Source organism: Homalodisca vitripennis, unplaced genomic scaffold (genome assembly GCF_021130785.1).
Source record: "Homalodisca vitripennis isolate AUS2020 unplaced genomic scaffold, UT_GWSS_2.1 ScUCBcl_4509;HRSCAF=10721, whole genome shotgun sequence".
Classification (NCBI taxonomy): Eukaryota; Metazoa; Arthropoda; class Insecta; order Hemiptera; family Cicadellidae; genus Homalodisca; species Homalodisca vitripennis.
Window position 1 is genome coordinate 33,664 of NW_025780640.1, and position 14,270 is coordinate 47,933.

Genomic DNA, 14,270 nt, shown 5'->3' on the forward strand with positions numbered 1-14,270 from the left:
AGTCCTTTTTTTAGATTTTTTTTTTTCAATTGTCTTGAGCTCGATAGGTAGAGCATTATATAGTCTAGCTCCAGCATATGAGGGTTTCTTTGCGAACAGAGCGGTCCTGTGAGCAGGTAAGTTGTAGTCAAGTCCATGTCTTGTGGTTCGACCATGACGATTGTTTTTTGGCAAGTTTAACTTAGCAGCAAGCATGATGACTTCAAGTATGTAAAGAGATGTGATGGTCAGTAAATCTAGGTTTTTGTATGCATCTCTGCAGCTGTCCCGTGGTGTAATGTCAGCCATTATTCTTACTGCCCGTTTCTGAAGAACCATGACTCGTTGAAGGTTGTTGTTTGAGGATGCTCCCCATAGTACAATTCCATATCGGGCCCTGCTCTCAAATATTGCATGATAAGCTGTTCGGGTGGCTTCAGGGGTACTTACAGATTTTATTCTTCTTAGGGCAAACACTGTTGTGCTCAGCTGATGACACACTAGGTCGTTTTCTAAGCAATATTGATGGGCCATGCTAACGGAAATGAAGGTGTCAATTTCAAGAAGCTCTATCGATTTGTGAGAGGTGGTCAGAACAGTGTCATCTGCATACATGACTGGGTAGCAGTATGTGTCAATATAATTTGGTAAGTCACTGGTAAACAAGATAAACAAAACAGGGCCCAGCACCGAACCTTGAGGAACACCCCGAGTCATGGTTAGTGGTGGGGACGTTGCTGTTTTGGTTATTCCATTAGTTGTGTGCTGTATTGTCACTATTTGTTTCCGGTCACTTAAGTAGCTCTTAAACCATTGTAGTGCCGTCACCTTAATGCCAAAAGAACTTATTTTAGCCAAGACCAAATGATGATCCAAACAGTCAAACGCTTTACTTAAGTCAAGAAAAGTAGTGGTGACATTGTTTCCTTCTTCAATGTTATTGATTATGTGCTCTATTAAATCAATAAGGGCAGTGTTGGTGGATCTTCCAGCTAGAAAACCATGTTGTCTTTCTGTAAGAAGATTGTTGGTTAGTAAATGGTTTAGGAGCCTTTTCAGTACAATTTTTTCTAATACTTTTGAAAATGTTGACACAAGGGATATAGGCCTGAAGTTCTGTAGCTCATGTTTGCTACCTTTTTTATGTAAAGGGTAGACTTTAGATAATTTCATTTTTGAAGGGAAGATTCCCTGAGTCAAAGACTTGTTTATTAAATTACTCAGCGGATGGCAAAGTTCGTAACTGCATGTTTTAACCATCCTCGATGAAACTTCATCTGCTCCTGCAGAAGAGGAAGATTTTAAAGACTGAATAATTTTGAGCACCTCATCCGGGTTTGTCAACTGAAAAGTAGTTAATAAACAGTCGGTTTTGTCAGATATGTTTAAATTAGTGGGTCTGTTTGGAGGGTTGTTATTTTTTAGTGTTTCTTCAGCAATCGATGTAAAGTATTCATTAAAAAGTCTTACTATTTGGTCAATATTGCTTATAATGCCATCCCCCATGTTTAGCTCCCATGTACTGGTGTCTGACTGTTTTTTGGATGCCCGTTCACTGTTGATCACGTCCCAGATGGCTTTGATTTTATTGCTATTTGTATTTATATGATCTTCATTCGCCATCCTCCTAAGGTCTCTTAGTTTTAAGTCATAGGCCTTTTTCTTTTGGATGAAATCTAGTTTATCTTCTGGCTTGTTACTTTTAACATATTTTTCTTGTGCCATCATAAATAGTTTTCTTACTTCTTCAGCTTCATGGTAAGATATATTTTTAAATTTCAGACATTTAGGCTTGCACCTTGATGTTTTTAAGGGACATGTTATATCAAGAGCTGACGTAAAGGTGCCGATCAATTCTGAATAACTTTCCTCAGCTTGAGGTTCCTGGTAAAGCCTTTCCCAGGTTTGTAGTGCAAGTAATTCTTTTAGACTTGAGAGGTTCTTTGCATTTAGATGTCTCCTTGTCGATGTTGTTAGTTTTTTGGGTAGAGTTAGAATATTTAATTTGGTGAGTTGTCCTGTGTGGTCAGAGAGGCCCGAGCAGAGTATGTCAACTTTAAGGCTGTTATGGTCAAGATTGGTGCAGACCACGTCAATGGATGAACTAGAACTGCTGGAGATTCTCGTTGGTGGGAGTTTCAGTCTCGTTATCTCGTACGAAGCAAGGAAGTCATCAAGAGCCAACTTTTCTCTTCTTGAACTGTCTAACCTGTCTATGTTGAGATCACCGACTAGGCAAATACCACTATTATCATGAGGTATCCTGTTAAGAACGGTAGTCAGAGTGGCAAAGGTTATGGTTTACAGATGCACTGGGTGGACGATATACCCCAAGAATGTAAATGTGCTTCTTGTTTGTTGTGCTTACTTTGATCCCTGACATTTCACAAATTAGCTCTTCACTAAGATTTTCTATGCCAAGACTCTTAACTTCGGTCTCAAAACTGTTGTGTTTATAAATAGCAACACCTCCTTTGAGGTGAGCTTCTCTGCTGAAAGCTGATACAAGAATGTAGTTAATTAGACAAACCTCCTTAATGGTGTTATTATTTAAACCATGTTCTGTAAGTACTAATATGTCAGGGTTTGTAGTGGTGAGGAAATGGTTGAGTCTGTCCAGTTTGTTAGAAAGTCTGTCAATGTTCTGATGCAGAATTTTAATATTCTTTGCTGTGACATTTTGGTGATTTAATTTTTGATTTTCATTTTGCATGGACTTTTGTGGCTTATCTCTAAAAAAGTTACATCAGTAGGATCTGAAAGTTTAGTTTTTTCCTCATGTTCTGCTTCCTGCAAAGTCAGGTCTTCCATGGACTTTATAGATCTTGGAAAGGTGTCTTCTATAGGTGTTTTATATTCTTCAATATGATTTGAGAAGAAGTCTTCTATGCTCTCATTTTTCTTCCTTATTTTGGCTGTTATGGGAGGGCCGTTAGTGAGTTGAAGGGGAAATCTAGTGCCACATTCAACCATTTGCATATCACCTGCAGATATGTTTGTATGAATCATATCCTGAGTACTAGCTTTGTACTTTGCAGCTTTGAGAGACACACTGAACACGTTCTTTTTTTGCACAGGGTTACTTATCTGGTCGTTATTTGTGGTTTCGGTCATGAGATCTCTACTAACTGAGGAATATGGATTTTTCTGTCTTTGCAATGTGGATTTGATTTTATTATTCACTGAAATATTTAAACAGTTATTAAAGTTAGAGTTCATAAAGTTGTCAAGAAAGGAGTTAGTGTAAAGTTTAAATTTGTTTATTTGCTCAGTAAACTTTAGCTGCTTTTTTTTCCGCATCTTCCTCCAGCTTAGACAACATGACTTTGTTATCCCTTAACTCCTGGTCTCTTTCATTCCCTAAAGTAATTAAATGAGCAATTTTTGTTTTTAGAATAAGAATTTCATTGTCTGCTTGTTTTGTGGTGGTAATTAATTCTGCTTCTAAATATTTTATTTTACTCACTGACTTGGTTTGTAATTCCTGCAATTCTTTAAATCTAGCATCGCTGATTTTCTTTTCTTCCTCTGCCTGTGCCAATAACTCTTCTTTGATATTTTGTTCCTTGATGAGGTTTCTGCTAAGGTAGTCATTCTTTTCAGAAAGGTCCCGAGTGTAGTCCGTTAGTGCTGCTACTCTATCTTCCAATTCTTCTAGTTGCTTTTCCATGTCTTGCTGTATTGAAGATTTACTATTTTTGGTTTCCCTGAGTAGGAATGTAAGTTTATCGTTTTGCAGTTTGAGGCTATTAATTTCATTCTTCAGGACATTGTTCTCACTAAGTAGTGCGTTGCCGGCTTCCGCTGCTAAAGTCAGAGAAGTTTCAAGGTCAAGATCATCAGATAGCTCATATTCTCTGATTTTATCTTGTACATTGTTTATGACTGAGGTGTCATCAGTTTCTTCAGGAGCAACTTCTTGAGAAAAATTATGTGGAGTAGTTAAATGAGCATCTGTGATTGAGCCTATGGCTGCCTCAGCTTCTTGTAGCGCCTTATTAAATATCTTGTTTTTTAAAATTGTCTGTCTTGGGTAATCCATACACATATTTATGTGTAACATACAGGAATAGGTCATTAGATTTTAAATTGGCAGTTTTGTTATCACCAAAAAAAAGAATGGTATATTTTAAAGATTTTTCTTTGTCTTGAGCAGACATATCTATTATTTTACCAGGCCAATGTGGGTGATATTTAAGTTTGGCAAAAACAATATCTCCAATGGAGGAAAGAGACGCTAGAGTTTGCCATTTTTAGATAGTGCTCTTAGTGATCAATATAGGGGTTTATCACTGTAATATACTGTTTTTTTATACTAAGTTTGCCAGTCTCTTAGTGGTCAATATAGGGGTTTGTCACTGTAAAATACTGTTTTTTTTATACTAAGTTTGCCAGTCTCTTAGTGGTCATATACGTGTTTGTTACTGTGATATACTGTTTTTTTTTTATACTAAGTTTGGCAGTCTCTTAGTGGTCAATATAGGGCTAACTTCCCTTGTCAATGCAGTTGGTCAATATTAGGTGACAATCAAGCTCATATAGTCAGTCAGTCAGTTGCTACTGTCAGCTATTGTGACGGTAGGTCAGGTTGCTGTGACAGCAGGTGTCAGGTCGCTCACACTTGCACACTACAGCTGTCTGTCTGTAAGCCTGCCACCTCCACTGTTAATGAGTTGGAGGAAATGATGTGTTGGAGCTTATGTGGTGTGAGTTGGCTCTGACGTCACTTTTCTTGAGTTATTTTTATAAAATGAAGTTTGTTATGGCATGTTTTTTTGCTTTAGATGCCTTAAAACAGTTTTACTTACTATATTTTTAGCTTGAGATCTTTTAAAATTCTTGGATATATATTTATTTAACTGAGCTTAATATTGAATGTGTAAGATTCTTGAGTGGTTGTGAATGTTATGAAAATGTTAATATATTGTCTTCTTTGGTGAGTAAATCTTGCTTAATTAGTTCATAATTAACTTACAGATTGATGTTGTTGAGAGGTTTTATAGGAATTTGTTGTTTTACCTTACTAAAACTTCAATTAAATGGGGAGCACTTTCACTAGAGAAGTTGTATGTCCGCCATCTTTGAATTGTTTTTTTCGTACATCGGCAAAACCAGATTTGGATATGGTTCCAATACCGGTAGCAATGTTATTAAATGCAGTAGTTCTCACTAAATCCGGTCTGGCAAATTTACCAGCGTGGTATCTTGCGATCGAGAATGAAGTCTGTCTTTATCTAAATCTACCGAGAGCCTGGCAAGCATCCGATAGCCAGGGCCAATGCACACACACAGATATATACAGGCTCTGATTCACCGTAAGCAGCGGTGGTGGGGGAAACTTGTTTCCTTCAGTATTGGGAGTGTCTCTGTAGTGGATAGTCATGGAGAAATTAAAATATTTTGTTGTCGTCTCTTAATTTATCAAAAAGGATAAATAAACTACCCACCTAGTAATGCAAACACAAAAAGGGATGCATCCAGTTAACTCTATGTGTACTCAGTACCTTCTCCTCAAATACAGCAAGGAAAGATAATGCAGGTTAACTCTAGGACACATCCTCACTTCACACAACAAGACTATTTACTGGACTATTCAGAGAGTATAACTGTGCAGCTCTGGTTTTGACAGCATGAGGTAACATTACATGATTCCAGTACCGGAACAGGGTCTGATTCCATCTTTAGTTTTGCCGGTATGTGTGAAAACACCCTAAATCTGACTATGAGAAAACAGTCTGATTAACAACTTTACCAGACACCGCACAATTGTCAGTGTTTTCATTCATCTTGTATGATCAATTTTAAACATGTTAGTAATTTCAAAAAATAGTAAGGTAGTTTCGAAGCAAGAAAACTGTTCTCTTCCAATAAGCTTTTAATTCATAATGTTATTAAACTAGACAATAAATACAACTTATCATAACATAATTCATTTGGTGACATACGTTAAAAAGAAAAAAAAGAAAAATAAAGCTGGCTTTCTTTGAGAATAAAGTATTATGAAGGATGTATGACATAACACAGAGAGGTGGTGAAAAATAATTAGGTGCAATTTGAAAATAGTTACCTATATAAAGACTGTAACATACTTTGATAAGAATGAGATAGACTGAAAAGAGAGCATAGTTCACTTTCAAAGATAAAATTGGATTTGGAAGGCATGAAAGAGGAAGACCTAAATGTATGGTGGGATAATGACATGAATTTCATTATTAGCCCAAGAGAGCATGTTATAATGTTATAAGACTTGTTGAACAATAAAAAAACCAAAATACTAATATAATCTTACAATAAAATTATACATTTTAAAAATAATTTTAACTATGACACATCATGGAGTAAATATTTACACTATTTCTAACTTCCTGGTGAATCTGGTTTAAAATTATCATATATTTATTTCATTCTCCAGTAAACATTCTTCATGACTTTTTGAAGGAATTTGATGTTGGAATCTCCTTCCACGCTACTGTTAATTTATTGAAAATTTCTTTAGGCTCGTAATTGGAACTGCGGTGGTCAATCAGGGGTTGGTGATGATATAATGTAGGCTAGGGAAGGGATGTATTTAAGGCTCTGGCTCACGATTTTTTGGGTTGTTTCTTCAGGCGGATTTGTTTCTTTGTTCCATTGCATTTGTTTGGAGTTATGATTGATAGTAGTTGCCATTGCTGAGATTGGATAGCTTAATTATTTCCTTTTGTTTTTCCACTAACATTCTTTTTTTTCTGGACTAACATTTCCAGATAACTATTGCGTGCTTTGAGTATTTTTTATTTCATCATTGGCTGCAGGCAAATCTTGTTTAAAGATCCAACAAGCAAGTTGAGTGTTTCTAGAGCTTCCCTTGTAGTTTCATTAACAAATTTATCTATTTCCTCATCAGAATTATTTTGTTCAGTTCTTGGACATCAAAAACATTACTGACATTAGTGTAACACACTCGGCAAATCCAGTTTAATTTTTTTTCTGCAATCATTTTCAACTGAGATGATTCTAGATCCGTACATTGCAGATGGTACCATTGAGAAAATTGCCCAAGACATTATACAGATGGTTTTGATTTTAACAGGGTTTTTTTGAACATTTCTCACATTTATAGGATTTCTACTTGTTTTTCATGTTGAATTTTTATCCAATAATTAATAATTATTGGTTGGTGGTTAAATAATTTAGAGTAATATAAATTAAAAAGTTTAATTATTTATTACTATTGTTTTCTTCCTCACTTAAGTATAAAAAAGTAGCAAAAGGATATGTTCCACAGTGAAATTTGAACCATGATCCTGAGTACGCTAACACTTAACCACCTGAGACAGTCAATAAGACGGTTAAAGGTCATCCACATACAGAATATCCTCCCAAGAATTCATGAGTTTATGTTACTAGTAGTTACATGGGATGTAGTTAACTGATGTTTATGTTTACATTCGTTATGACAAGTTCAGATAATTTGATATGTTTCAAGTTAATGTGAGCTATTAAATTAGTTTTTTATGTGAGATTAGTTGAGAAATTACTTCATTATCACACTGCTTTACAGGTTAGCTTGATAGTTTTGGTATGTAAGTAATCAATTGATATATTCAAACTGAAAAGATCATACCTAAAGCAATGCACTTACAATGTTATAAGGCATCGATATTTAAATTTTCACTGAAAAACAAACAATAAACCGTAATTTATAACTGTTTAAAGTTCACCACTTCTACATATGCGAACTATTTCTTAGTGATGTATCCAATGGTAAAATTGAGAAAACATATATTAAACAGAAGTAACACTGGAATAGACGGAACACAACGGAAAATGGAGGGAAAATATTGGTGGGCGAGAAGAATTAAATAAATTCAAAATAGAAAAAGAAGATATGACTTATTTAAATAGTTCAATGTAATATTTCTTTGCTAAAATTAAAGTACAATTCACTCACTATTCCTGTACTTGTATTGGATGTATAAAAATAAAAAAGTGAAACAAAACAATTAATATATACATGAGTTTGTGAACATAAGTTTAGAAGAAGCTCGTTGGGGTTGAAATATGGGGGTTTTCATTGAAACAAAGAAAGTATGTATCTCGTGGTCAGACGCTATACATTGCGGACATGTGGTCTGCCTCACCCTGTATATACTTATTTCGAGTTGGCATTTCATGTTGATTAACTCAAGGTATACTTAGCTGGTTTGTACTTCAAGCAAAATATTACTATTAGGATGTTATACAAAAATATAGAACCATTGGAAAATTGTGGTGACTTACTCCAGTTTTTGGATGCTGATCATGGTTGAAAAGAGTGATTTTCTTCCAGTTCATGTCCAGCTTGAAATCATTTCTTTGCTGGCCCAGTCCGTAGATGTGATGTGATGGCAAACGAGCAGATATTTCCAACAGCTGGTCAGAGAAAATAAATCCACCAAAATCTTGAGTATCAAAGCTGTAAAACATCAACATAAATTTGAAATTAAATAACTACTCTGTGTGTAATAAATGAAACACTAAATTAATTATAAATATAAGCATTTAACCATTATATGGAAAACCTGCTAAAATATTTTGCAAAGTTTTCAAGGACAAAACTGTTTTGAATTCTTTTAGAAATATTCCCATAAGTTTGATGTATATGTATATATATATATATATATATATATATATATAAAATTTAATTTCAATAAACATTGAATCACAAAAAGTACTTGCTCCACCGGGACTCGAACCCGGATCTCTCACTTGCCGGGTGAATGTGCTACCATTACACCACAGAGCCCTTACTTTTTACGATTCAATTATTTTGTATTTGGCTTTTTCTTTTACATATGTGTTTAAATAACAAAAAATACCTGTCAAATGACTATTATTTAAATTTATTAAATTTGTATAAGTGGCAATATCCTAATTTCAAATCAAATCAAATCAAATATCCTTTATTTCCATCAGACATGTAACATGCATTGGATTGCGTCATAAATATTAAAAAAAAAAAACACATGTACAGTTTTGTATCTATAAAATTATTATTAATCAATTATTAATATTTATATATTATAATTAATCAATTATTAAAACTAATTAATTTTACATCATACAGACTATTTATTTCCAATAAATTCACTGAGGGTGTAGAAACATTTTTCTATTAAAAAAGCCTTCAGTGTTCTCTTAAAGACCATTATATCATTTACATTCTTTAGGTCCACAGGAAGAGACATCAGGCTAGACGACTCTATCAGGAACATTTTCCTCATAGACAGTTACCGACTCATAAAATGTTTTCTTCCATTCATAGAAGGCTAAGCGAGACGGGAACCTTTAAATCTGGAAAAGTTGGTAGATCAGGACGGCCACGTACAACGTGTACAGCTGAATTGGAGGAGGGCGTGTTGGACGAAATAGAGAATCATCCTGGAAGAAGTACTAGAGAACTAGCCTTGGATTTCGGTGTTAGTAATTCAATTGTCTGGAAGATTTTACACGAGCAGCAGTTGCATTCTTATCACTATCAAAGGGTCCAGGCTCTTTTGCCTCGAGATTACTTTCCTCGTGTTCAGTTATGCCAATGGCTTATCCGAAGGTGCAGAAATCCACATTTTTTAAATTACATTATCTTTACTGATGAAGCAAAATTTTCAAGAATGGCTATTCTTAACACCCACAATACTCACATGTGGGCAATTGAAAATCCACGTGCTATTTCAGAGAACCGTCACCAATATCAGTTTTCTATAAACGTATGGGCTGCTATTCTGGGTGATAACATTTTTATTAGTTTTTTACCTGATACGCTCAATGGTGAAAATTATTTACATTTCTTGACGACTAATCTGAATGAGTTACTCGAAGATGTGCCACTATACACACGCAACAACATGTGGTTCATGCAGGATGGAGCTCCAGCTCATTACACATTACAAGTAAGAGAATTTTTAAATGAAGCATATCCAAACAGATGGATTGGTCGAGGAGCCCCAGTAGCATGTCCTGCAAGGTCACCTGACCTCAATCCTCTAGACTTTTTCTTATGGGGACATTTAAAGACGCTTGTCTACGACTCGCCTGTGGATACCATAGAAGAGTTGCGAATAAGGATTGTTAACGGGATTCAAAGGATACGTGAGACACCTGGGATCTTCGAAAGAGTTCGGCAGTCTATGAGAAGACGGCTGGATGCTTGTATTTTGAATGAGGGGAAACATTTTGAACATCTACTGTGACGTGGTTAGTTTTTTAGGACAAGTGTAACTTTTTTGTTGAATGATAATTCAGATAACTTTTTTATGTATGATAATGTATGATTGTTAAAAATATTTACTTGATAAAAAATAATAGTAACTCATTAATTTGTTTTAATAAAACAGCTGTTTTAATTTCAATATTACATTTGTAGAGAGCTTAACAGATTTTGTCTATTTTTCATGCGTTTTTGTATGTAATTAAGGATTATTTTTTAAAGTTTGCGTTTGTCTATTATAGACTTATTTTACATCTTTCTCTTCGAAATTAAATTTTCTACAAGTACCGTGAAAAAATATTTTGTGTTTATTGTACATTTAACATAGTAAATCTGCTTCAAACCTAAATGTAACTTGTTTTTCGGGACCAAGTTTCGCGTATTTCGTCACATATCTTAAAAATTACTGTAGCTACAGGTCTGGAAACGGTTTTATTCAATTTTTCAGTTCATTTTACATAAAGTACGCTAAATTGTACATCTTAATTAACAGCCAACAAATACCCGTAGGGCTTCGTTGCAGCAAGGGAACTGAAATTCAGACGAAATCTTTCACCCTGTATAACTTGGTAACTAAGCATTTTCGGACCTATGTTAATTAGACCTTTTTTTCTTATTTTGATGTGAGGAATCACGCCCTGACTTATGGGCACCTTTTTTCAGAACACCCTGTATATATATATATATATATATATATATATATTATATATTTATAATATATATATATATATATATATATATATATACATTTATACTGTCTTTATACATTTTGTATGAATTTATTTTTAATATAAACTTGCCACAATACCACTAAATATATAAGATGCAATTTGTGATCCTTTATAATTTAGAGAAAAGGATAGGGATTTATAAACAGTTTTAAATGTAATCATAAAGTTAATTGTTTTGCCGCCGAGGGCCTAAATATAGGCCCATTTATGGTTGGTTGTATATCACGGCTTTAATATAAGCCCTCTACATTTTTGTTAATTAGTTAGGTAGTTAATTAATTCATGGTAGATTTAATAGTTTATTGCATTATATTCAGAAAATATTCACTTTAAGATCATTATTTATTTCATATGTTTATATCATTCTTTATAGTATACACATCATATAAAGTCACGATATTTGACGACAATGGTTATTGAAAAAGTCAAGTGTGGTACTTATATTATGGCGTAGAAATACAAACATTATTATGTAAAATTATTCAAATCCTCAGGTATGTTTAATTTAAGATAATTCCAAACATGCAACAAACTAAGGGTACTGGTTTTATGAAAATTAATGTTTCGTAATTGTAAAATAAATAAATTAGTTAAATGGTAGTACTATTTTTATCAAACTTGCTGGTCGTTCTTAGATGGAAGTGAAATTGTATACAATGCAAACAATTTATACTAAAACATATTTTAGGCCACTTATAAATTCCAATGCGTCTTTTTTTTAAACAAATTTTTGTATTGTTTGAATCTGAAAAGAGAAATACTTTTAAATAAATTACAGTGTATATCTAAACAATTTTAGCTTATTTAATTTTTTGTGATCGGTACCAAATTTACGTGATTGTCTTCTCATATCCCCAAGCCACATTGGTTGCCATGGGATATTCTCTGCCTCAGGTACGTCAGGTCGTTAATTTATAACTACGTCCTATCCCTTAGCTCAGCGGGCCAAGCCTAGTGGCCCTCACTGTTTGACTATTGAGCTCCCCAGGCCACTAAGTGTAGTCTACTATAATGCACAGTTATTAAAATCGATCCTTATCCACTGGAAAGTGCTGCAAACTCTTGACCAAACAAGTAACTAAATTAATACTTCTCTAATTGCAGCACATACCAATCCAATTGCCCATGTTATGTTATGGTGTATCATATCTACTTATTAAAGTACTAGTGCATTTGGAGGAGCTCAGTATTTGGAGATGAGACTGTTAGTACAAGTGACCTAATTGAGAAGCATTGTATTTTTATTCTGCAAATAAAAAATACTTTTAAACAGATCAACCTAAATTGCATACTACTTGGTTCATTTAAAAGCAAATAATAAATAACCAATTGATATCATTTCAACCTTGAAGCTAATAAACTGTGTAAATTATTTTAAAATTTCATTTAAATCTCAGTCATTTAAACAACCAAAGGTCAAATGCTGGATTTGAATCTGAGTAAAAGTGATGTACACCAAACACAGCCGTGTGATGGCACAGAACACAGCTGGCCACTATACATGGCCCGGTGAAATGGGAGAACAACCACCTGAGACTAAATCTGAGCTGACTGAGAAATAAGTTAGGGCTACATTTGGGGCCTCCTGATCGCAAAGGTTAATGACTAAGAAAATGGTACTAAATTTGTTCTGGAGGAAGTGCAAATGTACATGTGTAACTGATGTGGCAATAACACACACGCAGTGTAATGCCTGGTGGTCTACACATTTTCCCATGTCGATTACATTTGGTTGTATGTGGCTTATGGACTGGTTAAGTTGTATTAAACTAGCTTACACACATAACTAAGAAATAGAAGAAATCACGGTTGGTTTAATACTAATTTGGAAAAAATTCTATAACAAATCTCAAGGCCATTCAACCTTTTTAATATTAAATTATTGTAATGTAATGGACTAAGCCCATTAATTGAACAAATTCAAGAACAGTGTGGACACAGTTTTATAGAGGTTCCTGATAATTACTTTCTGTTTAATAGTAGTATTCTTGATTTTTATAAGCCTTCTACTATCCTAGGCAAATAATTTATTCTTTTTAACACGAGGACCAATGCCAGTTTAAAATAGTTTGACATTGTTTAACACAGTATTTTAGTTAGGAATATCAGACTAGACAACTGTTGGTTTAATATCAAATAACTTATAATAGTGTATATCAATACAATTCAGCATATATTAATTGAGAGGGAGTTACACTGAAGATAAAGTATAGATCTATAGTATAGAACATATTTTCTTTGTTTCTCTGTTTCATTACTTCATTTAGTAATCTTTTTCTTATGCTATAATTTTGAAATTTTTCAGCACTACAGTTTTCAGACTTGTTTTGGGGTAACTGATTGTTATCATGGCATAGACAAACAACCAACCCTTTTCCTTCCATTTTGTGCATTGTATTTCTTTTCATTTCTTGTTATGTAACGTAAACACTTTTCAATATTTTCTGATTTCTAAAATTCTACCACACAATTATCAAATAGTTAATTTTAATTATCAAATTACAGTCACCAATATTTTCTAAATTTACTCACATAATCTGATTATTGCTCTTCCGTAAAATCTTAAATCCTGTCTTCTCTGTATCGATTTCCACAACATAGTTTGTATTGTTTGCTGCCGTTTGGCCCCATAGGTGGAAGTTCAGGAAATGGAGTTTGAAAACGTGTTTTATCAGCATCATATATCTAAAATAAAGAATGAAAATTGTTTCACAATGAGAAAACTTGTAATTTTTATAAAGAAAAGCTCAATCCATAGTAAATTTACTTAATAATAAAAATAAACCCTATAGTTAAAAGTGCTATCCAGAGGCCATTATTTTTGGAAGAGTTTTCGTTACTTTCTAAAATAACTACATTATTAAAAATAATAGACTTATTTGACTGTACTGTGAGAAAGTTAAATCTCATTTTGACAATCAGTTCTTGTTTTCTGCTGCCTCCCGATAGGAGAAAGTCACTCGATCCCTATCTACTATTTGTAATTATGCAATATAACAAGGGTTAGATTAGGTTAACATAAATATAATACAGATATAGTATTATACTTAGTAAATCACTTTTGATGTAATATGATGGAGTTCTATGAATTTTTTTAAACGTAAGTGTAATACATCGGGTAGATATTATTTAAGTATTCATGGTTATAAGAGTGTTAAAAGTTTAACCTGACTCTCATATCATATTTTGCACATGAAGGAGAATTTATGGTTCGGATTATTTATAATTTCCAACATCACAGTTTGAATCTGTCTTGTAATCCTAAACATGAAAATAAAATAACAGGTTTCAGTAACCTACTTCGGTCAAAAAGCGTTTACTTCTAGCTCATA

The 14,270-nt window shown here is 33.6% G+C and overlaps 1 protein-coding gene across 1 annotated transcript in view; it reads right to left on the reverse strand.

The window, feature by feature from the left end:
- LOC124372977 (lysosomal alpha-glucosidase-like) overlaps positions 1-13,560 on the reverse strand; it is a gene marked incomplete at both ends in the record, with an annotated part of 41,532 nt that extends 27,972 nt beyond the window's left edge. Inside the window, 2 exon segments of the mRNA XM_046831383.1 lie at positions 8,242-8,416; positions 13,471-13,560. Of these exon segments, the coding sequence (XP_046687339.1) occupies positions 8,242-8,416; positions 13,471-13,560 (265 nt within the window).
- Between the last annotated feature and the right edge of the window lie 710 nt (positions 13,561-14,270).